Raw genomic sequence first — 26493 nt, 5'->3', positions numbered from 1 at the left:
GCAAAACGTGATCCAATTCCACAGATCCCTTTTCAGTTTTAGAATTGCTTATTTAGAACGTAGATGGGTCCTGTAGTTTGTCCACATCCCAGCATACCCATATGCAAAGCAAGAGTCACTCTGCTTTCTGCACCCTCTAGTGATGCTTATGTCACATTACTTTTAACTTTGTTGTTTTTGTTCCCAGAAGCGAGGGCCAAGTTGGGACATCAGATTGTTAGCTTCTGCTTGGAGGTTAGAAAGAAGTAGACCTTCCTCAGAGATACAGAGGAACAGGGTGAAGGAAAAGACTAAGCAGTCACTCGTGACATCAAGGGAAATTTCAGTCTCAAACAGGAGGAAAAAAAATCTGTGATTGCAGTTAAGCACAGCAATGGGCTGTCCAAGGGGGCTGTAGAATTTCTATCTGTAAGGATTTTCAGACTGCAGTGGTCCAAATCCTAAGTACTGTGGTCTGTCTTTGCCATCAGCCCTGCTCTGAGCAGAAGACTGGACTACATAACAAGATTAAAGCTTTTATTACAAAAAAAAAAGGTTGAAATTACAGGACAAACTTTTTATTCAGGGTTATGGAATCACAGAATGCTTTGGGTTGGGTTGGAAGGGATATTTACAGGTCATCTAGTCCAAACATCCTGCAAGAGCTGGGACGGCTTGACCTAGATCAGGTTGCTCAGGGCCCCATCCAACCTGGGATGGACTAGGGCTTACCTTACAGACTAGGTATTATTATCTTCTCACCTCTGCCTATTTGAAAGAAGAAAAGGTATTTCAGTAGTAAAATATATTTGTTTTAAACATTTTGCAAGATGCCTCTCCCCAAAACAATGAAAGCTCAAAGACACAACATGCTATGTACATTTAAAGATTTCTTAGCTAAGAAAAGACACACAAAAAATCACTCTGTAGAAGAGTCATTTGTATTTTCTGGTGTGCTTATGAGTGACACAGATTTGAAGAAGACAAAAAGAGCCTACGATACTGGTTGTAATGCTGAGTAGGATGCGGGGGGGGGTTGCTGAGAGGGATCAGCCCAGCCAAGGAAATTTCCAGGACTGCATCATAGTCAATAAATTATTTTTAGTTGGCAGGAACACTGTGCACACCATAAATTCTCGAGTACAGCTGCCAGCAAGGTGCTGCTGCCCTTAGTCTGGTCACCATGCAACGATGTTGTCATCACCTTTCCTATACATCATGTCAATTCATATCATCCCTTTGACTACCAGTCACCACCTCTGACATCAGTGATAACACATACTGCCTTTCTTTTTCTTCTTTAAACCCTTTAGGCAGTTTTAGGGGGCTGCAGCTGGTGATGTGTGGGGCCTCATTCTCTGTAGCTTCACTTGCACATGGGACTCACGCCCCACTCACTAAAACAAGGAATGCCTTCCCTGCAGGGATGTCCCAGACTGCGCCTCCGGGATTAAAGCTCAGTCCTGGCACCTTGGCAGGGACAGACACGGGGACTTAGCTGGGCTGGGTGAGATGCTGACTCTCCCCCTGCTCCTCTGATGTGCCCAGCTCCCCCAAAGCAGTTGGGGGTGGGAAAGATCATAGAATCGTTTGGTTGGGAAAGACCTTTAAGATCATCAAGTCCAACTGTTCGTGTCCACTGCTAAACCATATCCCTAAGCACTTCATCTACCTGCATTTTAAACACCTCCAGGGATGGTGGTTTTTAAACCACCTCCCTGGGCAGCCTCTGCTGCTGCTGATAACCCTTTCAGTGAAAAATTTTTTCCAAATGTCTAATCTGAACCTCCCCTGGAGCAACTTGGTGCCATTTTGTCTCATCTGAACACCTGTCACTTAAGAGACAAGTACCCATCCCACTACAACCTCCTTCCAGGTAGTTGTAGAGAGCAATGAGGTCTCCCCTCAGCCTCCTCTTCTCCAGGCTAAACACCCCCAGCTCCCTCAGCTGCTCCTCATAAGACTTGTTCTCCAGCCCCCTCCCAGCTCTGTTGCTCTTCTCTGGATACACTCCAGAGCCTCAATATCTTTCTTGTAGTTAGGGACACAAAGCCAAACACAGTATTTGAGGTGTGGCCTCACCAATGCAGAATACAAGGGCATAGTCCCTTCCCTGGTCCTGCTGGCCATGCTGGTTTTTATCAAAACCAGCATGCCATTAGCCTTCTTGGCCACCTGGGCACACTCACTGCTGTCAGCAAACGCTCCCAGGTCCTTCTCTGCCAGGCAGCCTTCCAGCCACTCTTCATAGAATGGTTTGGATTGGAAGGGACTTAAAGCCAGTTCCACCCCCCTGCCAGGGACATCCCCCTATACAAACTGTTCAAAGCCCCATCGAGCCTGGCCTTGAACACCTCCAGGATGGGGCATCCACAGCTTCCCTGGGCAACCTGGGCCAGGGCCTCACCACCCGCATCGAGAAGAAGTTCTTCCTAATCTCTAATCTAAATCCCCCCCACCCCAATTCAAAGCCGTCCCCCCTTGTCCTGTCACTACACACCCTTGTGACATGTCCCTCTCCAGCTTTCTTGTAGGCCCCTTCTGGTACTGGCTTGAGGCCATTCCCTCTCGTCCTGTCCCCTGTCCCTTGGGAGAAGAGCCCAGCTCCCTCCTCTCCACAACCTCCTCTCAGGGAGTTGGAGAGAGCAATGAGGTCTCCCCTCAGCCTCCTCTTCTCCAGGCTAAACACCCCCAGCTCTCTCAGCTGTTCCTCATAAGGCCTGTTCTCCAGCCCCCTCACCAGCTTTGTTGCTCTTCTCTGGACTCGCTCCAGAGCCTCAACATCCTTCTTGTGGTGAGGGGCCCAGAACTGAACACAGGATTCGAGGAGCGGTCTCACCAGTGCCGAGTCCAGAGGGAGAAGAACCTCCCTGGCCCTGCTGGTCACACCATTTCTGATCCAAGCCAAGATGCCATTGGCCTTCTTGGCCCCCTGGGCCCCTGCAATGATTCTATGATTCTCACAGAAATACGTTGCTTTAGCTCAACAGCTGTCATCCTGTCTATTCTTTAAGTGCGAGCAGCTTCTATTCTGCTGTTCTTTAGCTGTCCCTTGCCTGGGGGGTGTCCCAGGCCAGGCTGGATGGGGCTGTGCAGCCTGATCCAGCGGGAGGTGTCCCTGCGGGCCCCCCTCCCCGGCCCCCCGGCCCCCCGGCGAGGGGGCGTGGCCTGTGGGGCTGCGGCCTGATGGGAGGGGGCGTGGCCTCGTGTGGGGGCGTGGCCTGTGGGGCGGTTACGGCTGAGGGTCCAGCGGGCGCGGGCGGCAGCGGCCTCGGCAGCGTCATGGCCGCCGGGATGCGGCAGCGGCTCCACCGCTTCCTCCACGAGCAGAACTGCGTGACGGCCCTGCTGGAGCGGGTCGAGAGGAAAACCGGCGTCGACCGCGCCTACATCGCCGCCGGTGAGCGACACCTCCCGGAGGGGGCGCCGGTGGGGAGGGGGGGTGCGCCCCCGCGAGGGCTCCGGGCGCTCCCCTCTCCCCTCCCCGAGGGCTCCGGGCGCTCCCCTCTCCCCTCCCCGAGGGCTCCGGGCGCTCCCCTCTCCCCTCCCCGAGGGCTCCGGGCTCTCCCCTCTCCCCTCCCCGAGGGCTCCGGGCTCTCCCCTCTCCCCTCCCCGAGGGCTCCGGGCTCTCCCCTCTCCCCTCCCCGAGGGCTCCGGGCTCTCCCCTCTCCCCTCCCCGAGGGCTCCGGGCGCTCCCCTCTCCCCTCCCCGAGGGCTCCGGGCTCTCCCCTCTCCCTTCCCCGAGGGCTCCGGGCGCTCCCCTCTCCCCTCCCCGAGGGCTCCGGGCGCTCCCCTCTCCCCTCCCCGAGGGCTCCGGGCTCTCCCCTCTCCCCTCCCCGAGGGCTCCGGGCTCTCCCCTCTCCCCTCCCCGAGGGCTCCGGGCTCTCCCCTCTCCCCTCCCCGAGGGCTCCGGGCGCTCCCCTCTCCCTTCCCCGAGGGCTCCAGGGGTTTCCACTCTTCGGGGCAGGGTGTGAGTCTCCAGGGGTGCCCCTCGTGCTCCATCCGCCGTCGAGGAGCGCTATGCACTCTCTGGGGTTTGCATGCACCGGGGGCTCCAAGCGTTCGCTGACGCCGTCTCTCTCTCCCCTCTCAGGCATCGTCGTGGCCCTGGCCCTGTACCTGGTGGTGGGATACGGCGCCTCGCTGCTCTGCAACCTCATCGGCTTCGTGTACCCCGCTTACGTGTCGTGAGTGTCCGCTGCCCTTCCTTAGGGTCGAGCCTGCGGGAGGAGGAGGTGCGGCTGGTGCCGTGCGGCCCCTCCGCCGTGGCCGTGCGCCTCCAGGGGTGTTGGGTTTGCCCCCCAGCCCTTTCCTGTAGCACATGTGGGCGCTGGGTGCTGCGTAGAGAGCAGGTTTGTTCATAGGATCACTGATGGGCTCAGGTTGGAAGGGACCTTAACGATCACCCAGTTCCAACCCACCTGCCCTGGGCAGGGACACCTCCCACTGGATCAGGGGCTCCAAGCCCCATCCAACCTGGCCCTGAACCCCTCCAGGGATGGGGCAGCCGCAGCCTCCCTGGGCAGCCTGGGCCAGGGCCTCCCCACCCTCATCAGGAAGAATTTCTTCCTAATGTCTAATCTTCTCCCATTCCAATTTAAAGCCTTTCTCCCGTTGTTCCCTCGGGAGAGTGCTAAATAATAAAGCTGGAAGAGGTGAGTTTTAGAGTAGATACTAGAAAGAAATGTTTTCCTATGACTGTAGCACTGGGACAGGTTGCCCAGGGAAGTCATGGAAGCCCCATCCTGGAGGTGTTCAACACCACATTGGATGAGGCTTTGAGCAGCAGGATCCAGTGGGAGTTGTCCCTGCCTATGGCAGGGGGTTGGTACTAGATGATCTCTGAGGTCCTTTCCAACCCAAACCATCCCATGATTCTTTGCTAAACGATGGGAGGTGCTGAGTAATCCAGGTGGGTGATTCCACTCTTGCAGACCAGTCCCTGTAGAGTCTTGGTGTTGGGTAGAGTCTTAATGTTGGCTTTGTGTTCCCAGTTTTGTCGTATTCATTGAAAAGCTGATCGCTGTCTTACTTCTTACCGGTAGAAGGAGAGAGAATCGCTGTTTTAAGCATATTTGCCAAAAGTGGCGCTGGTATTTCTAGTCAAGGACGCTCCCAGATATGCAGGAAGGCGCAGGGCAGTGTCAGCCTATATTTGATACACAGCGCTGGGTAACGTAACAGGCTGGAGACACAGATTCATGAAGGAGTGCTGTTTACTCCTAGCTGATGAGGAGGTGGAGGGGAAGACGCTGTAGCTTCTCTTGGTTCTGAAAGACAAAACACACTTCATTTTTCAACGCAAAGCTTCGTCAAATATATTTAAGAATATCTGGTGTCTTTTGTGGGTGTCTCTTGTTTTTTATTAGACCAAAGCAGTGTATTCTGAGGGACTTCAGATGTGTGCTAAATAAAACCTTCTGTGTAGCGTAATACATTCATAAAATGGAAGTCCTTCCTGGCTATAACGCTGTATCACTGAAACACAGCGCGTGCCTTTTATGTAACTGTTTGAATACAGTCAGCAACTTTTAAAAATAGGTTCTTTGTAATTAGCTCCTGGGCAATACAAAATTGTTCCTTCTCTTGTTTTTTCTTTTTTTCAGAGATGTGGGAAATCGACTCAGTTTTAGACTCTCTTGAAACATTTATGTAGTGGTTAAGTTACCCTTCTAAATGCTTTTTCGGGTGAGCACTGTTTCTGGAGATGGTAGGCCAAGAACTCTGGAGAAACTTGAGGTTTATTTTCCATAAGGCAATTTTTAGTGAAAAGATTAGTTAAAAGGTATTTTTTCATTAAAATATGAAAGTGGAAATACCAGCCAACAAAGCTTCAAGCCCTTAAAGTTACCTAGGAATTATGTTTATGTAATGTTTTATCTCACTTAGGTCTTTTAAACTTACATAATTACTTTCTAAATTCTTATTTGGATTTTTAAATTTGTTTGCAATGTGGTTTGGGATTATATTTTAAATCTGTTATGCAACTGTGGTTAATAAATCGATAATAAAAGATCTTAGAGCTGTGGAGGCAAGGCAGTAGAAACTCAAATACAAATAATGGGGTTCTATCTTCCCAATCTGGAAAATTAAATATATTTTTTAATCTTTTTTTGTAGGGTGTCTGTCCTTTTTCATGTTGAAAGATGGGTTTTGGATGTATCTTAATATGAAGTTACATCCCAGGTGTTACTACTGCCGGGTGGTTTGTTGTTTGGGTTTTTTTTCAGTAGTAGGTTCCTGTCTCATTGTCCTTGACCACAAATTTTACTTCAAGAAACCATGAATAACATGCAATTAATACAATGCTAATTCTGTTTCTACTAATTCATGCTCAGTTAATGCCTTCCCCTCAGCTCTCTTTTTAATTCTGAAACATATTTAGGTGAAAACTAAACATACTTAGGGGAAAATTCAAGTCTTGTGTCATAGTCTAATTTAAAGCGCGTGGAATGTGCTGCATGCCCGTGTCTTTCGGTGGCAGCTGCTGGCAGCACGGGTGGGCTCAGTCCCCTCCCCTTACCTTCCTTCTCCAGTGCAGAGCTGGTACGTAGCACATTCCTACCCATGAGCCTGTGTGCTGAGCCAGGAGACCAGTGCAAGCGCAGAGAGGCAGGAGTGAGGCACGTGAGCTCAGGACGGGTGGTATTGCCCTTGCTGGGCTGCACGGGGTCGTGGGATCAGTCTGACAGCAGCACAGTGGGATGTCTGTGCTGTTACCGGAGATAGTTCCAGTTTGGAGTTACACATGGACTGCCTGACTGAAAAAGACCGAGAATCCTCTTTGGTGATTACTGTTCTTCCACCATATGGGTTTCTTTTTGTCTTGGTGCTACTGTGCCACTCTCCTTATCTACCATAGGATCTCTCCCCTCGTGCAGGACTAAGCTGTGAGAAGGTAAAGCTGAGTTACTGGAGTGATTCATCCTTGCATTTTTGGTGTTCTGGGTTCAGTACTGCAGTCAGAGTGCTGCGAGTGCTGTTCCTGATGTTCATGAAGCATAAAACCTGCTAACATAAAGACCCAAAGTATGAAGAACACTAGCCAGGGTAATTTGTGAAGAAAAAAAGTCCACTGGAAGCAAAATAACTCCTTTGAACTCAAAAGGAATCCTCTGAAGTCAAAACAAGTCCATCAAATCAAGTTGAAGCCACTGAAATAAGAAAAAAATCCATTGAAATTAAAAAGAGAGGAATACCTTTCTTCTATTTGGTTTTGTCCCCCTTGAAAAGACAGCTGAAGAGGCTGCTATGTGAACTGATAGTAGTAAGATTTGCTTCCTTGGCAAGAAAATGGATTAAAAGATTGGCAGAAACAGTTTTCAGCCGTTTTCATCAGCTGCAAATACCTTCAGATGACTTTTGCTGTAAAAGCTGTGGCTTCTGAAAGAGGTCAGGGGCTGTAAATGGAACATAGTGTACAGGATGCTAGTTTAATGTTTATGCAGGTGTTTCAACAAGAGATCCAAGCCTGAAATGCCTCAGAAAGGTACAGAAAGAGAAAAAGCAGATTACTCTTTTCCAGTTAACTGTCTTGCATTTTGAAGTACATCAGTGTATCATTTCTGCATTGTCAGTAAAAAACAGCAAAGGACTTAGTCTGGCTTCTGTTCAGCAGAAAATACGTTCATGAAGGGTTGGGACAGATATCTCTGTGCTGCAAGGGAGATCACCTCCTGTCCTTAAAGTTGTTTAAAATGTCATACAGGCTGCTGGGTGAGTGACCCATTGGGCATATTGAGATCAGTTTTATTAGGATTTCAGTTTTGGGTTACCTTGGTCATGGTAGTTACCGTCATCTCTTTGCTTGCCTGAAAGGGAATACGTTGGAAGAAAACCAAACATGTAGAAGGATGCTCAGCTCGGATTTCCATCTGTTCACACATGAAACCAGGACAGTTTTACAGATGTACAGAGATCTTCCTATCAGACCTAATACTGTATTTTATTTTCTCCTGTTTACATCGTCGTCTGCCTTCATTGTGTGTGGTGCAGCAGGTGTGAATTTCAGGGAAGCAGCGCTGGGAGCTGTGGCAGCTGGGTCAGACCTAGCAGATGGGGTGAGCCTGGCTGCTGGCCTGAAGGGGCCCAGCTGCAGCTGTGCTGCTCCCTGCTCTCACATCACTGTTGTGCCAGCCCCGGCCAAGGCTCAGAGCCACAAGAGGGAGGCGACAACTGCCTGGTTAATGCCTATTACAATTTCATGCAGGCACAGCCATTGCTCTTCTGTCCCCTTATTCGTGTACGTCTTCAACTTTGCCTTGTGTCAGTCTATACTAGTTTTATACACGGAGGATTTTCTTCTCTAGCGATACAAAATCTTCCCCAAAATCTAAGTCTTCTGTGCTGTGTCACCAGCAAGGCCCCACCCAAGGCTCTTAACACATATGTAATTAAGCAGCAGTTTTCCAAGAAAGCATTAACTGACAGTCTCCCAGTAAATCAGACAGTCTGGGTTAAAGTTTTGTCATAAAACCCTAGTCGTATTCCCTAAAATTTTGTTAAGTGCTGTATGATGAAATAGAATAATTTCAAGTTGAAATCCTAATACTTGTATGCAGGCTTTGGTCTGTTTGCCACAGATGATAGAAGCAACTTTTTGTACTTCTGGCGAGCTTTAACTGCACAAGGCAGCACTCGGACTACATGGAAAAAGTGAGTGTTGGCAGTACATAAATAACATTTTCATTGCTTCTTTAAACTTTCCAGAGCTTTCCTGTTTAAATTCTGCAACCATAGCCAGTGGCAGTGAACTGCCTCAAAAAAACAGTGAGTGCAAGCAGGAAGGGAGCCTTTGGTGACTCAGAAATGCGTGCAAAGGATTGGAGATTTCAGAAGTGCTGTCATGCTTGGTTTAAAATTGCAAAGATGAAAATAGCTGTGGGCAGTAAAATGTCTGAACCCATTACTGGTGTCTTCAAGGGAGAAAAGCAATACAGCACAGTCATACCTCTCTCCACTTCAGCTAATATTGCGGTGTTGCTTCAGTTCAGCTGTTTTTACTGTGTGTGTGCTGCTGGTGGCATTTTGGAAGCAGGAAACAATCTAGATTTGACGTTAGAAAAGTATAAACACATAATGCAAGTCTCCATTAGACTATTGCCATGGTGTCTTGAGCCCGTCTCCTAGTTCCTTTGCCTCTTGTATACCTCTAAAACAGGAAAAACAGTGCTTTTTCTTTGGTCACAGTTGTTTGGGAAATGTAAAATCCTTTCTTTATTTGTTGAGAGCTATGGCAGCAGATTTGCTTTCTCTTAACAAATTTTGAGGAGAATGCTAACTTCTTTCCTTTATGGGAAGGCTGCATGGTACGCTAAAGTTCACAAGTGATGCTCCGCCGCTGCTCTATAGAAGTGACTTAAGAGAGCTGGTCTATCTAACCAGGTTCGCAACACTCAGCATAAACCTACACAAATCTGTTCGCGCTCATGCTGTTTCCTCTCCTAGCTGATAATCTTTTAATGGAACCTCAAACAATAAAAAGTACATTTTGACTTTTGTGCATGTCCTGCCAAATCAGTTCCTCCAAACGTACTTGCTTTTAGATTTTAGAGTAGCTCACTTGAAATAAAAGATATCTTATCTGTTGTTTGGACACATGACGCGCTTTCTTTTCTACAGATAGCGAGCGAGTCTGGTTATTACCTTAACTGTAGGAAAATTTGACGTTGTCTTCTGTATCTTAAATTTAGGTTAAAAAGATAAAGGTCTTTGTTGTATAGAGGGGTCCACAGTCGGAATTGAACTCATTGAAATACTGCCTATTTATAGTTGATGCAGATAATATTTTTAGAGACTGCGGGTGTGTTTGAGGTGTAAATAAAGGCTTTTTAGCAGACTTTATTGGTCAAGATGCACTGCAGTACTGCACCTTGCATGCATTCCTCTCTCTCCCTGTATTGATCTCTAGCATCTTGGTTGGCGTAGCCCTACAGATGTTAAAGGAATAGTTCAATTTACATCAGTGGAGTTTGTGGGAATGTATTTTTAAACTGCCCTTCCTCCTAGTGATGAGTCACAGGGCTTCTCACACTGAATGCCTAGATAGTATCACTGTTCCTATATGGTGAAAAAGGGAGATGGAGTAAAAAAAGTGACATTAAAAGGGTGTAGATTATTGTTAATTGCTTTTCTTGTTTTCTTGTTTTGTTGCAGTGATCTCTCTAGCTATAAATTAAAAGTCTTTCTTCACAGCTCCAAGTCTGGCGCAGGAGAGCTGGCAGCCTCTTGCTATCCCAGAAGGAAAGAAGCCTCCTTGTCATTATGCATGCAGTGAGCAAGATACACAATTTATACGGGAGGGTAATGAGCCTGTCTTTGGCTGTTTAGGGAAGGAGGTGCAATCTGTCGTGTGAAGATCTGTGAACGCTAGACAAAACTTATATTTTGTAATTCTTTCTTCAAAAAAATTTCATTGCCACGCAGCTGAGCAGTCTTCAGGTCTCTGCAAACCAGCCTCAACCCAGAAGCTAGTTCTTAGCCTAAAACTTATATCCCTTTCCCACCCCCTGATGAGTCAATTTTTTAAGTACATTCAGTAATTAAAACTGCAAGATTTTATTTGTAGTTTAAAATCTCCTTAGAGAAGGATTACTTAGGAACAGTAACATTTTACTAACTGAGCCTGTGACAGCTTGGAGAACCAAATCTGGAAATGCCGCACTACAGTTTTATGCTTTACTGTACATTTGTATAAATTAAGGCCATACTATAATTCTTTTACCAATATTGCAGTAAAGAGAACTGAAGAACAGTGGTAGAGCTCTAACAAAATCGTGCTTGAAATACGCTCTCCATAATGCTGCTTAGGTTAACAGAAACATATAACTTCTTTCTGTATTGTTGGAAGCCTGTAGCAGGGGCCCAGTTATTCTCCCCTTGGTCACACAGTGCTGTTTGATCTCTGTGCCGGCACCCTGAACAGTAACAGCTTTGGAGAGGCAACCAAAGCATAGGAAATATTTTTTTCCTTTTCACAAAATCTGTTGTCATGGGTTGAGAAGCATTGTGTTGTGGATCCTATTCCTCCGGGGGCTACGGCCTGTTTGCACAGTGCCAGTAAAATGTGGCTTTTTCCAAAGTTCCTTCACTGCACCCCACTTCTCTTGTCAACACCTTCAGGAAAGACAGCCTGAAAGACCCTGTGATAGAAAATGGAATTAGATGTTTCCGAAACAGGTCGTTAAGACCGTAGCAGGCATTGTAGCAGTAGGGATCTGACTGCTGATGTGGACAAACACAGCCAGCAGTGAGGCTGGAAAAGCAAAGCCTGAGATTACGTGTGCAGGTGAGCCTCACTGGAGCCCACAGTGGCTTTCCTTGCCTGCGTTAAGGGTGGAAGTGGAGAAAATCCTCCCTCCAGGGAGGGTGTGTGGGTGGCTTCTCTGGGAGTGGAGAGCTGAAGCCTGCTGGTGCTCCTGCTGCGCAGCACCACCCGCATCGCCCGCCTGCGTGGCAGAGAGAGCAGGAACTGAATGGTTTGGCAAGCTGAGCTGAGGCACTGACGCATGTTAATCCCAGGGGAAAAAAAAAAAAAAGCCTGCATGTACGTGGGTGTGTGTTTGGGGGAAGCTGGTTTTAACCCAAGTCGGAACTGGGGAATTGACTTATCATGTGGCTCTACAGGTGCTTGTTCCAGATGAGAAAGGGCCAAGAACGAGCAGAGGGAAATGAAATGAGAGGATGGCTGCTGGGTTTTTTTGGTTTTTTATTTATACAGGAAACTAGATTTCATAGACTCATAGAATCACCAGGTTGGAAGAGACCCACTGGATCATCCAGTCCAACCATTCCTATCAATCACTAACCCATGTCCCTCAGCACCTCGTCCACCCGTCCCTTAAACCCCTCCAGGGAAGGGGACTCAACCCCCTCCCTGGGCAGCCTCTGCCGGTGCCCAATGACCCTTTCTGTGAAGAATTTTTTCCTAATGTTCAGCCTAAACCTCCCCTGGTGGAGCTTGAGGCCATTCCCTCTCGTCCTGTCCCCTGTCCCTTGGGAGAAGAGCCCAGCTCCCTCCTCTCCACAACCTCCTTTCAGGGAGCTGGAGAGAGCAATGAGGTCTCCCCTCAGCCTCTTCCTCTCCAGGCTAAACAATTTCTGCTGAGTATATAGCCTAAAGGACTCCCTGCACTGATGAGCAAAATGGCATTTGCTCCTTTTGTTGCCTCAGTTTCTATTTCCTTTGAAAAATTAAAGTGGAACCCATTGTAGTACTGTCATTTTGTTTGTTGCTGTCTCCTAATATCTGTTCTTGCATGGAGCTCCCCCCCATTCTCTGTGAATTTATCTGCTGCCACCTTCCGGATACAAAAATTTTTGAAAGGGGGGAGACAGTACAATGCAGCAGCTGCGGTAGGAAGGTATTTTCAGCATCTGCAAATGCACTGCTCTGCTACTGGAGTCAGTAAGGTGAAAGGGAGAATACAGAAGGCTTTGAACTGGTCGTGAAAATGTGGCATACAAAATGATAAAGCAAATACAAATATGCGGATACTTGTTTCAATGAAATCATCCAAGATGTTGTGTAGGCTGACTGCCAAGATGAAGGTGAGTCTGAAATGAGGGTTGCAGGGAGGCACCAAGCTGAGGAAGCCTGTGGTGCAGTAGTGTCCATTCCACAGGGCTGTCTGGATAGATAGCTGGGAGTAAATTATTTTTGAATCACTACAAACTGCCCTAACTGGGGTAGACCAGTAAGTGTAAGCTTTAGAAGGAAAGGTAATTTCAGGATGGATTTGGTTTGGGGTTTTTTTAAGTTAAACAAGAAAAAAAGTGTTACGCTTGCCTAGGAGGTCAGAAATATGCTCATTTGTACTCATTCATAAATATTGGTTTAGCATAGGACTGATTGGAAAACTGAGGGAAGGATGCACAGAATGGTCCAGTCTTCCCTAACCAAAGTATGACCACTGGACTTAACAGAGTGTAATCTTTTGTCTTAAACTTCTAATTTTATTTTATAAGAATAATCACATACACCTTGTAAATTGTGGGGAGCTGAGTGATCGGTTCATATGAGACTAGGGCATTTTTTTCTTTATTACTGTTATCCATATCTAATAAGATATGAGCTGAACTCAGCTCAAAGAAAATCCAACCCCAACCTTGTAACTGTTGCATTTACTATATGCTTATTCTGTGAGTAATGTATGTGTGAGTTAGTGCTAACAGTTATTTGTTATGCCAGAGCTAATCTGAGAGTGTGTAGCAGTCCTTTCTTGGAAAAGGGCTGATTTTTTATGTTAAAATGAGTCAGGTACTTGGCAATTTACTAAAATTAGACCAGTATGTTGTTAGTATCAGGTAACAGGATAAAGTCACCACACTTGATCAGGAGTACAGGTTGACAAATTCGAGTATGTACGCAGTCAGAGTTGTGCCAGTGCTCTGATACTGTAGCTACATAGCTGGATATGAGCCCTGGGCTATTGGATAGCATAAAGGTCTCTACTTTTCCCCGTTGGCATCACCAGCCAGTGGGGTTATTGAACAGATCTGCCTAAAAATGTAGTGTTTACTTGGCTCCCCAGCTGTCTGCATAAGTTGCAGTGCTGGCCCATTTTTACTGCTGGGCAGGCATCTGCTTTTAAAATAACTGAGCTGTGATATTTACCATCCAGTTTCCTGGAAGCGGGTCCTCAGGTCAGCTCTTACTTCTGACATGCTGAACTACCCTAAGCAGTTGATTTAGTCTTTATTGAAAGTCCTCTATGGTTCCTGTGTAAGCACCATATAAAATACTTCATGATGCGTAATTACTACACATACCTACCATGGAATTCAGGCATGTCAGTATTAGAAAAAAATAAGACTGTTGAGCGGTTTTCTTTTTAGATTTGAAACTATAGGCTTTGGACACTCCTTCCTCTGTTAGGAACTAGTACGAGAAAGGCTATCCCGAAGCTGGCTGTGCTACCAGTGTCTCTTGATTGGTATCTTTTCACTTACTGATGGAGATGGCATTTAGCATAGAAGACTAATGAATTCATGACTTATGAGGGAAAAGAAGAAAACATTCTTGGCTTGAATTAACATCTGTGATATATCTCCCAAGGTTAATTGTGCAGAGCGTTGCACAAGAAGAATACCTAATAACCTGTGTAATAGCTTATAAAAATAGGTATAATTTGTGTGGGTTTCTCATGTTGAAAAGAGCGTAGTTATAAATGGACAGAATCCCCTATCTGTTCAGATACTCCACATAACTTACTGTACTTATTCGTTCCTGGATAAGGAGTATTCTCTGTGACTTACTATTGAAATAGTGTGTAAATAGCAAAGGATGGAGATAACTTTTGTCCTTCTACTAAACAGGGATGTGTTTGGCTATGGATTTTCACTGGCACCCTCAGCTGAGGGACATACTTCCCCTTGAGAAGCAGAATATTAGTAAAATACTTGCCTTTCCTTGACTTCAGTTAAAACTTCCATTCAGTGACAGTCCTGCTACATCCATGCCTCCCCCCTGTTCCCTCCAGGTGGGATTGGGACTGGATTCATTGCTAACAGTGCAGTTGTGTGCTTTTTTCTTCGGAGTTGATGTTGCCAGCTCCTGCCTGAGTGGATGTGGTAGAGGTTCCCCACCTGAGCTTGTCCCACAGTGCCCACCTAGGTCAAATCATGATCTGTTATGGAAGGGGGAACACACTGTTTTCTACAACATGCAAGAACACACCACACGTGAATATCAGCTGGTTACATCGGTGGCTTTTGACTACTGGTAGTGCTGCTCCTTGTGACTGTCCAACCATGAAAGTATCTTGTTAATGTCTTCCCTTCAAGACATCGCCTTTCAAAGGGAGCACGCCCATGGTACTGCATTTATGGCGCTCTTAAAGGCCATCTGTCTTCAGAGGAGAGAAGATAATAAAGCAGCCTCATAAACACAAAGATAGGTTATCTTCCCTTTGCCACAGAATTTGAGATTCTAATTTTTTTTTTATGAAAGCCAATTTTTGTGATTAATAAGATGACTTAACAAGAATTAAACAGTAGTTCCTAGAAAACAGCAAGAAAACAGCAGTTTCATTGCAGAGTATTTAATTAGAAATAAACAAGGCAGCATGCAGAACAAAAAGTTCACATGCTGAACCCCTGCAGCAGGTTTTCCATAACATGAAGAAACCTTGCAATTGGTTCCTTTCCCTCCTCCATTTGTCCAACCACTGTAACTTCCCTACTACTCCCTGATACTCCCTTCCAAAATGTACGGTTTCAGACCTTGAAAGTAGATCTTTTGCTCTCTGCTTTACCTTTTGTATTGTTTGTTTTTACGTGGTACCCAGTGGTATTAGAATAATTGGGAGGTGAGGGCGTAGGAAAGACGTGGTTAGGAGTGGGCAGGCAGGAGCTGCTGAAGCGAGCCCTGCCTTTGAGCAGACTGCCTGGACTACTGTTTCCTAACACCGTGTTGTTAGGAACAGCAATAAGCAGACTTGCTTCCACAGAGTGTGGAAAACCTGTTCTTCCAGTTGTACTGATAGGGCGACCTCAGTAACAGCGCCTTATTGTGCACGGTGGGGCAAGGTCTGCTGCTTTCCCCATTGTGACACTCTGCTGGCCAGCCAGAAACTAATGGAAATAATGCATAAATTAGGTATCGGATCCTGGTATCGCATTTCGAAGTAATTTAATCCAATAGCTACTCCAGTTCTCTCTGCATGTGGTGGGTTTGCCAGTGCTTTTGCTAGAACATAAGACGAGCCACATGATGGATTCCCTCCCCCTGCAACTTTAATTTACAGAACTAGGAAGTGGGAGAGTCCGAAGAGTTTTTCAATTCAGAAAGCAGGAAATGTACTCATAGCCAGCTGTCTCCCTGTGGTTTCTGTTGCGTAAACCTCCATAGCTTTCAATCTTTTTTATGAAATAAAGTAAAACCTTGCACCCTTGATATATATCGTGCAGATGCTGCTTCAGCAACAATATAGCTGACATTGAGGGAGTAAGTTATAAAAGAATTAGAAGTAAATTCATTACACTAAGTCTACAGATTTTAATCCTATAGCACGAGTGGAGAGAGCAAATGCTTTTTAATACCCTTAAGCCTCACTTCATGAGGCGCACAGGTGCTAGCATTTCATTCTAAAACTTCTTACAGCATTAATCTGGAGCTTCGTGAGTCCTGAGTCTCCATGACTTTCACTGAAGAAAGCACGTGTCTGTCTGTCTTTCAGCTTCCTGGTTTTAGAACTGCATGAATGCAGGAAGCCAAAGACTTTACTAGAGGTCACTCTACCCTGTTCTTAATATTGTAATCGACATCAGCATTTGCAGGTCTTGTAGGCGTGAATTTATAGAACAAAACAGTCAGTGATGCAGATACGTAATCCTCACTGTACAAGGTGGAGAGTCACTGGTTCTCCTCTGTTGTTGTAGACTAAGTGCTTGTTAGTAGTAGGAGTAAACCTTACTGTTTACCTTTCCAAAGAGGAATCTAGTACATGTACATTATGACAAAATGTATTTGAGGTTCACTTCAAGATCTTGAAGTAAATTTAAAATGTTAATGTAGGTGGTTTTTTGCACTGGGAGTTGCTGGTCTGTTATGATCCCGGTTAGAAAAGTATTCACATTCTGTATAATTTGAAATTCTATTTAGTAGAGCTAACACTGTAAAGAAACAGAGAATACTGCAGTCAGTCTTATGTCCCTGTAGATGCTGGGAGGCCCAAGTTGTGCAGCAGTGAATGGGCCTCTGCACAGCACAGTATGCAACTTCATCTGTAAGCAAGGCTACCCTATTTTAATCACTTAAGCTATTGTAGCTTTTTTTCTTTCAAGGCAACAACTCTGTTCAGAGGGTGTTCCCTGTTAGATAAAGGCAAAGTGGTGTAATTGCTGGTACCCAGTAGGACCAGCCAGACTCTTGTGTTTCAGTGAGCGGGTTCGGTTTATCCCATGACCAGGGTATTTGTGCAGCGTGGGGGAGGCCTGAAAACTAGTCTGTGTACCGCAGCACAGGCCTAGGCTTGCCCAGGTTAGCTGTCACGTCGATCACTGATCCTCTGCTGTGCAGCCGTCTTGTGGTCCACATTACTGCGATGCATCCAGAACTGGAACAGGCCAAAGATTTTTCCCCTCTACTCTCTTTCTCTTGAACTCTTATAAATAAATGAGGTGAGAATGCTCATGGTTTTTGTTTGGTTGGTTTTTTTCCCTGTACTCACAGAGCTAGAAATATCTTGAGTATCTTTTCTTTGCGAAAAAAAGAAATGCATGGAAAAGCATGCATGGAAAAGCTTTGCTATTCTAAGATCTTGGGTACATTGTATGATTGATACTACTTAGTTTTCTTTCTACAGAGCATACAGAAAAACTGAATTACGAAGATTCACATGTAAAACCGAATCTGAGTCATTATCAACTTCACCATTATAGTTAAGACTGGTTCTACTGATCCACTCACTTGTTTTGTTTTCCTTACAGAATCAAGGCCATTGAAAGCCCCAACAAAGATGATGACACACAGTGGCTGACTTACTGGGTTGTGTATGGCATTTTCAGCTTAGTGGAATTCTTCTCCGACATCTTTCTGTCCTGGTTCCCTTTCTACTACATGCTAAAGGTATGCTGGTTCATGTGTACCCTCTCCTAAAATGAGACCTTTGATGTAACTGATTGATTGTCTTCAAGAGTGGATAGATACCAACAGATTCCCTTGGAATCATTCCTGAGTCACACCAGCGTTGGCTCTGGCATTACATATGGATGTGCTGCATTTATGTGCAGTGGTGGCATCAGCAGTGTCGTATGCTCCTCACTTCAGTCACAACACAAAGGAGGAGTTAGGATAAGTGCTCAGCTCTCTCCACTAACTGCTGAAGGAACACAGTAGTCAAGTGTTGCCTTTCAGGAGTGGGTAAGAGGGGTAGTTTACGTCTGTGATAAAAAGAACGTGTTGACTGAGAGTCAGAAAGCATCGCTGGTTGGATGAAAGGATTGAAATTGTTCCATGTGGGGAAGAGGAAGGAGCAGCTTCCAACTTCTGATCCATTTATGACTGAAACGTCTTGTAGTGTAGTTTGTGATGTCTCCATGTTTCTTCTATAATATTATGAAATAGAAGCCCAGATATGTTATTCAGGCAAATTTCAAGCTCACATTCATTTTCCAAATATGCTGATTTTGCATATTCACAATTATTTGATGTAGCTTGTAGCTTCCACTCCAGACTGAGTGTTAGCTGCTTAGTATTTCTGTATACCTTGATGTGCAGGGCTGAGACACTGATCCGAGCTGCTCCTGTGTTTTCCTAAGTCCAGAATGTAGGTTCTGTCACCTCCAAGTTTTCAGCACACTAGGAGTTTTTTACAGGTTGGGGAAAGGGCATGGTCAAGAACTCCTCTGATGTGTTAATATGTTTACGTATACTTTCGTTCTCCAACTGAAGACAATTTGAGATTTCATGGCTTTTGTGGTGTGTTTTGTAATGCCTACTTTTTATTTGTCTCCTTTTTTTCTCTGAATCACAGCACACACATGCAACTCATTAATTCATGGCTGTGATCTGTTTTTTCAATAATTATTTAACTGTTTCTTTGGCATCCTTGTATTAAAATACTGTAGCCAGTAAAAAAAGCAGTGATTATCCTAGCAGAATTCTTGGAAGAGGGGAGGGGAGACATCCGACTGTACTGACAGTTCCATCTTGAAATATTAAAATGCTATTTCTGAACAGAATTCCTAATAAACATATCACCCTGGGTACATGATGCAAACCGCTGCTACAAGGCACTCAGTTGAAGCAGGAAAAGCTGTTATTATCTGTGTAGCAAGGTGCCAGCTGTAGCAGTCTGTGCTTCAAGGCAGAGATCCCCCCTTCTCAAGCATGGAGCCCATGTAATTGATTATTTTTTCATCTGAAATTACTTCCATTGAAACAGTCATCATGTTTTAATGACTGCAACTGTCTGTTAGGAGCGTGTTCCTGTTTTGGGGTCATGTAAGGTTTTGGTTTTCTTCTGTGGGTGGAGGCTTGACACTGGCCATGGGCACGCATGCTGTTTCTCATCTGCAGATGCTTCCTCTGCTGTAGTGGCAAACCAGCTACATTTGTTTTCGTGATGCCCTGGCAAGATACTTATTAGCAGCAGATCCAAGTGGGTTAGACCAAGCTCAGGTGTCTGCCTAGGGCAGCCACTCCGTTGCACAAATTCCTTCCCCTACTCTGGCTGGGCTGGAGCTTTTGCAAAGAATGTGGTATTTTTAATTTTTTTTTCCAGTTAACATTCTCGCCACTCTGAACTTTCTACACCTTGGCTACATTTGTTCAGTTTCATGAGATACAAGGGAAAAGTAAACTAAGTTATCAGTGTGACGTTCTCAGGCTTTGAAAAGACTGAAATTTGCGACTTCGGTATGTGTCCTCTAGAAAATGTATATAATCATCTGTTTCGGTACATTGCATAAATAATTGGTATTTGAGAACAAATCTGTAACTGTAAAAGATTCGACTTTTTCTTTTCTTGACTAGACTGGGACAAAGTTGTAATATTGAAATGACAAATTTTGTTCCTGGCCAAGACAAGGGAAATTTCAGTTTCTTTTTACTTTCAAAGGAAGCTGGACTTATCTGAGGGATTTCCTAAAACAAAGCAGAGCTAAGTATCATCTTTGTATATTGATACAAGTAAAATAGCTGTCAGTAACTGGCCAGTTATTCTTTAGCAGAAGGTAATGTAATTCTCAGCTTTTAATGAAAGATAACATAGGGTAGTACCTTTTATTCTTTCTGTTACTTTAAGTTCCAAATAATAGATGCCTTTGAAAACTGATGTACCGTAACTCTTTGCTTTTATTTTCTCAGACCATGCTTAATGACACTACATCAGTTGCTGCTTATTGGTGCCAAATCCTATTGCATGTTGAATTATTTTTTATTAATTGAAATGTTCCTGGTAGGCATTCTTACTGGTGGGCACTTTACTTTGAAAAACCTTTCTTTCTTTCCTGGGAAAACTCTCCTTAAAAGTCATTCTGTTCTGACACTGTGACCAAGTAGTTCAAAGAAAAAACCTTAAAGCCTACCTAAAAGGATAGTAAATTGGTTTGGCAAAATCTTCTCTAGGAGGCAGTTGTTATTCCTAGAAGTCAGTGATCGTTTTGAAAGAGAAAACATGTCAAGATAGCTCCCCGTTTACAGATACATCATATCTGTTTTTTTTCTGTGGCAAGAGGAATGAGAAGTGGTCTTGAAAGAGAAAGAGTAGCAGTGTCCTTCAAAACCAGTAGATTAAAGGTGTTTTCTTCAGCTGATGCGCACTAAGGGGATCAGTTTTATTGTGGCGTGCTCTGCAGTGAAGGCAAAGCCAAAATTTTATAGGTGTGAAAAGTACAACCTGCAGAACATTCAATCTCAGTATTCGTTATCTGAGGAAGAATAAAGGAAAGGTATTTCAAAATATTTGGAAGGCTCTCCTAAAGAAGACTGTGTGGTTTTCATGATGGAAAAGGGCTTTTATTATTTTTTTTTTCCATTTTTGTTGAATTTGGCCATGTAATAGTTGAGTTGTTACTTAGGAGTTTCTTAGAGAATACCTAAGAAACAAGTATTTGGATGTGGATTTGTCTCTACAGTTTTCCTGTAGGAAATCAAAAGTATGAGGGGAAGAAGAGGAGGCAGAAATGTGTGGCCTAGGCACAGTGGAATTCTGAAAGGATGCTGTGTTTGAACTGGTTTCTATGAAGTGCTTTTGCACTCTGCAGTCACTGGAAAATTCATAAATAAATAAGAAACTATGCTTGAATTTTTTTAAATTACTTTCAGAAGCTCTGGTGCATGCGTGGAAACATTTCTTTGGGTGCTGTAGTTACTGGTGTGAAAACTGGAAACCTTTTGAAATCTAAGCTATTTAAGTAAGTGCCTCACCCCAAAAGGCGTGGAAATCCTCAAACAAGTCTGGCATCAAAACTAAGTACATTTTGGCTGAGGCTGGGGTGGGTTTGTTCTGTGTTTCAAGAGCAGGTGGTCTGTGAAAAGCTGGTCTGCTTTTATTTTCTGGAGAGGCTTTTGACACGGCATAATGTTGTACTGTTTGTGTCTGGAAAGAAGGGACCATTGCTGAGAAAATTTTCTTAATTTTGTCAAGATTTTATCCTGTAAAATCTTTCTGCATACTGCATATACTTTCAGAGCTTAAACGAATTTAGTTATGACACTTCTAGTCCCTTAAGTGTTTTGATCTTGTGTTGCATAGCCATATTTGTATTCTGTATGACAACGGAACCGAAGCCAAATAAAGATGCTTCAGTAGTAAAGACAGATATTTGTAATACGTGTGACAACTGCCTTTCTAGTCCCCTTTGCAAGATGCAGAAACATTACCCTGCACTGTGGTGTTTGGTTTTTTTCCCCCAGAGAGCAGGTCATGCTATAAAAGCTAAAACTAAGCTGTGCCCTCCAAAAGCTGTCTGTGCACTTTGCATCATTTGGATGTATCTTTCCTCTTTGTCACTTCAGCTCTGGAACGGACACGGTCCCATTCTTTCTCCTGCTGCAGGGAGGCAGAGAGAACCAAGGATGTTTTGGCTGGATTTAAGTGACTTGGGGACCCAGACCTTCAGTCAGGCCTGTGCTGCATAGTTGAGAAATAGCCATAGAAAGCAGCTTTTGTCTAGTGAGGGTACACTTCTCTGTTTAAAATACACACGCGTACATACATATATATGCAATTTTCATGTAGCTCTTACCAGATGAACTTTTTTGCTGCAGCCCTTCTCCTTTGTCCTGTTGGTATCTATTAAACTATTCCAATCCAAAGACTCACTGTATGCCAGTCTACTGATTTGCGTACCTGTTGGCCTGTGACCATGCAAAATGGAAGATGTGCAGTTTTAAACATAGAATCATGGAATCATAGAATAATCAGGTTTGAAGAGACCCACCGGATCATTGAGTCCAACCATTCCTAAATTCCCAGGTCTGTGACAGAGAGGAATGCTCAGTACACCGTGTCTCCTGCTCATTTCTTCTACTTACGCAGATGCTCTTGTTCCTTGCAGTGCGGCTTTCTCTTGTGGTGTATGGCTCCCAGTCCATCCAACGGGGCTGAGTTTCTCTATCATCGCATTATCCGGCCTTTCTTCCTGAAACACGAAGCTCAGCTCGACAGTGTTGTTAAAGACCTGAAAGACAAGGCTGCAGAGGCTGCAGACACCATCTCTAAAGAAGGTGAGGAAGAGACTGTTCGCTAAACACATCAAGTAGGAGGAGTTTCCCTGGGCAAGTCTGCTATGACATTGACTATTAATAATTTTGGGGGAGGGAGGACAGTGTAGGAAGAATATGTAAATGATAATGGAGAAGTTAAATTTGGGTGACTGTGTCAGGAAAAGAGGATTGCAGTGGATCTTAATGTCTAGGAGTGCAGTTAGGCTAGAATGAGTGCGAGCTGTATGAATGGATGAAGTAGCTAGTTGGCATGTGTGTCTTCCCACCACACATCAGTATCAACACTTTCTGTAGGGGCAGGTCCAAACATCCTCACAAGATACCTGCCATAAATACCCTTATTGTTTCCTAAATTGGCGTCTCAAATAATTGATTGTATAGAATTGTGCAGTAAAGCAAATCCTTTCACTCTGCTAAACAGCAACAAAAGAAATCAAGTTTTTCTGCCTATAAGTTTTCCAGTTTGTAAGTTTTTGTACTTTTCCTTCTGCTAGAGATCAAAGGATTCTAGGCCGTCTCTTCTAAAAAATACTTAGGTTTTTATTCAGTTAGAGGAAATGTTATCACAGCCTGTAGATGCTTAAATTTTGCTTTTATATCCTTTTGCTCTCTGTAGTGAACTGTCGTGCCTTAGAATGTCTGGTAATAGTGTTATAAATAAGAGAAGGAAGTTTATAAAATAGTAAAAATAAAGGTTTATTGAAATGTCATGTGAAAATAAATGTATTTATAAGATATTTCCAAGCACCTTAAGTCTCCTTTCCCCCAAGCAACACATGCAGCCTCACTTTCTCTTCCAACTTCAGCAGTTTTCCTGGCAGTATTGAAATGATCTGCCTTTCTCTGTTTCACTTTACAATTACATTTTGCTGCATGACTCTTCTTCATTATTGTTAGATGGGTGTCTTAAATAATGTTCTTCCATGTTGCACATGGGATTTTTCTGTCCTCACTCCATCTCTTGTTATTTGTTTTCCTAAGAAATCATGCCCACACATAGGCTTTTAAAAATCTTTGTGGTCAGTTTTATCGCTACATGTGTGTATATACAAAAGCTGTGATTTTCTTTTGTGATCTTTGTTTTGTGACCTAAAAGGAAAAATGGGGTTCGTTTTTTTTTTTTTTTTATGCAGCTCAAGAACATTGAATAAAGCACTTACGTTGTAGGCCTCGAAGATTAAAGTTGCTTTTATTTTCCTGCAGCCAAGAAAGCAACAGTGAACCTCCTGCATGAAGAGAAGAAGAGCACTTAAGCTATTAACTGGATAAAGGTTCCCTGCCACCTCCTCTAAGAAGCTTGATGTTATTGGGAACTGTGGTATGATATCAATAATATTGCCTTGGAAACATTTTGACGTTTTAAAGGAATGTGTTGTAAATTTGCTTACTACTTTGCTGTGTTTGTATAGGGAGTAAGCGTCTTTATTTACAAGCAATGCAGTGGGCAGCATCTGAAGCTTAATGAAAATACTTTATTCATCTTCATGCAGGAGTCGTCTTTCAGTAATCTCTTTCTGCAGTAACACCAATAAAAAGTATGTATCTCACAGGCTCTGCACTTTAGTTGTCTCTGTGTATGTAATTACTCTTAACACTTTGACTGTGTTGTGTCTGGTAACATGAAACTATTGTAAAACGAAAATACGAGTCTGAAAGGATCTTGTGGCATATACAGGGAATTACTGAGAGATGGCAGAATGGATGTATTCCCCACCTATATATCTGTAAATGGTGAAATTACATGTTCTAGGCACCCGGTGGTAGAGGTTATTCACTGTTGCATGTTTCGTTGTAACACAATATTTGGTACAGTGTGTGTATTAGTAACTGGGTAGATACTAAATATAGGAAAGAGTAACTTCATTCCAGCTACCGAGCTTTACTTAAGCGTGAAGTAATTGCCACAAATGGATGCATTTGATTGCTCAAGATCAGCAGGGGATGAGTGAAGTACAACTCCTTGTCTCTTCTTGCTAAATAAAGTTGTCATGTATAGAGTGCCTTTTCCGTTCACACTCGAAAGCACAAACCACCTTTTGCTAGGGAGTGATACCATTACAAATAGTTTTTCCTGAAGTCCAGTTCAAATACAAACAGTCTCGGATGCCAAGTCCCCACAACTACAGCATTAGTGGGATGGACTACAGCCTCCTGGGAGCTTTCTCTGCTCACAGGAATCTGCAGCCCCTTCTGACTGTACCAAGAACAACTTTGCAGCAGCACTGAGACTTCTGAACAGAGCTGCTGTTGTCATTACAGGATATATTCCTGACCAACCAGTAAGAGTGCAGCCAAAGTTGTTAAGAGAATACAGGCTTTTTTGCAAGCAGTAGAAAAAAATAGTATTTTTTTTCTTTAGCCCTGAATTGGTATTTACTTTTTCACACTGCAGTATTTCAAATTCAGCCTGAATTACCAAGATCTCCCTTTCTTATCTCCATGCTGATTTTTTTTTAAAGCCTACAGTAAGGGTATGACAGTTCTTAACTTACATAACACACAGAAGGTAAGCCTAAACTTCTGATACAATTGAAAGTGATTTCTGGTCCAAAACCTTAAGCTCCAGAGATTTAATCTTAAAGTAGATTTGTGAAGACTTCTGGCTTTGCCAGAAATTGGTATAGGAACACTCAGTGCAAATTTTCAGATGCAAAAACTGGAAGAGAATGAAGCACACAGCACAACTCAGCAGGTTAGTTTCACATTCGAGAGAGACGTATTAGTAGAAGACACGTACAAGTGTCTTACGAGGACACATTTTAAGCTGGAAAACCCCTTCCTCGTGGCTGGCAGCTTGGACAGGGAAGCGTGAGACCCCCCTCTGCGTGATTCTCTGTAGGGCAGCGTCCAGTTTGTTGTGTGGAGGGAAAAATGTGAGTGAGTGTCGCCGCTAGTCATTCCATAACAACCTTTTGTTATGAGAGGATGGGCTGAAGGGGATAAAGTCTACAGCAAAGTTGTAGACGTAAGCAAGTGAAAAGTTTGAAGTGACTCACCATGTAAGTGGTTTAATTTCCTGTCTTATCTTCCTCTGTCTTAAACCCACTGAACTTTGCTGTAAGCCCTACCCAATCCCAGTGTTTCAAACACTACCAGCTTGCCTCTTGAAGTAACAAGTAATGAATAAAATTGTCTGTTGGATGTAGGTAACGAAGTGCTACAAACCTCACTTCTCTAAAAGCTGCCGCTACATCTTAAGACTTTCACAGCCTAACGAGTTCTGTAGTAGAGTAGGTCTGTATTTTTCATTTCTCGTACTACTCAACAGTTCTTGCACTGTTATTAATGGGGATAAATAAATAATCTTGTTTTTACAACTTCGTATTTCTTGATCAGCAGTTAAATTCAGTGCTCCTTTCTCAAATTTCTGCTTGAAGCAGAACTACTCTCTGTTGTTAACAGCAGTTGATTTTGTTCGCCTTGATGCAAGTAGAAATTACTGGATTTCTGCAGCGAGTTATCCTTTCCTGCATGTAACCACGGGGCTGGCCCCACAAGTCAGTGCTCTTCACAACGTTTATGTGCAAATGTTGGTGCGCGCATCTGCTCCCTGTCAGTGCTGAAGCTGTAACGTGCTAAATACAAATGGACACAAATAAAAAGATTCTCACGGGACTGTTAACACGCCTCAGTGTTTCTTAAGAACCTCTATACCTTTGTACCTTCAACTGAAAAACCTGATCACTTCTGAGAAGGCAGAGCTTATTTACTAGATAGAAACTTTTTTTTTTACCTCAGAGTTATTAGGAGAAACCTTTCTTGAGACCCTGGAGGAAACAGTTCTGGTTTGTGTCTGGAACTCTGGACACACCTGAGCTGTTTGAGAGCATCCAGCCTTAACAGCAGAGTTTGGGATACTGATCGCAGCATCGAGCAGCATGAGCGGCTGCCTGCGCAGCGCGGCCCCTCAGGCTCCATAGCCTTGCTTGCCTAAGGAATCATCAGGATTTAATATTCAAAAATAGAGGAAAAAGTGTTTTTGACTACAGGGATTTCAAAGTTTCTTCCTCACCCACTGATTTTCTCATGATCCCCAAGTGATCTGAACAAGTAATGCTGCGTTATTGGCTGGGGGGGTGGGGGGCACACTTAGTTCTTCCCGCTGCAAGCAGGATGTTTCTTCTGCTTTGTCCCACATGTTTCCAAACTCAGCAAAAGAGGAAACCATTCAGAGAAACATTAAACAATTCCTGCAGTAACATCACCACTAGCGATACCAACATGAAGCTGAACTCCTCAAAGCGCAATAGTTAACAAATAATTGATTCTGCTACCTGGAAAAAAAAAGCTAAACCAGAACAACCCACACAGCCCCGAACTGGGATGGAGAACTACCCCTT

At 44.0% G+C, this 26493-nt stretch overlaps 1 protein-coding gene across 1 annotated transcript; it reads left to right on the top strand.

The window, feature by feature from the left end:
• The first annotated feature begins 3224 nt into the window (after window positions 1-3224).
• REEP5 (receptor accessory protein 5) lies at window positions 3225-25775 on the top strand. The gene is made up of 5 exons (XM_069880568.1): window positions 3225-3379; window positions 4073-4166; window positions 17410-17548; window positions 21985-22153; window positions 23357-25775. Exons 1-5 carry the CDS (start codon window positions 3262-3264, stop codon window positions 23404-23406), a joined length of 570 nt encoding a protein of 189 aa, XP_069736669.1. The 5' UTR covers window positions 3225-3261; the 3' UTR covers window positions 23407-25775.
• The last annotated feature ends 718 nt before the right edge of the window (window positions 25776-26493 follow it).

Source organism: Phaenicophaeus curvirostris, chromosome Z (genome assembly GCF_032191515.1).
Source record: "Phaenicophaeus curvirostris isolate KB17595 chromosome Z, BPBGC_Pcur_1.0, whole genome shotgun sequence".
NCBI lineage: Eukaryota > Metazoa > Chordata > Aves > Cuculiformes > Cuculidae > Phaenicophaeus > Phaenicophaeus curvirostris.
This window is presented reverse-complemented; position numbering and strand designations above follow the sequence as displayed.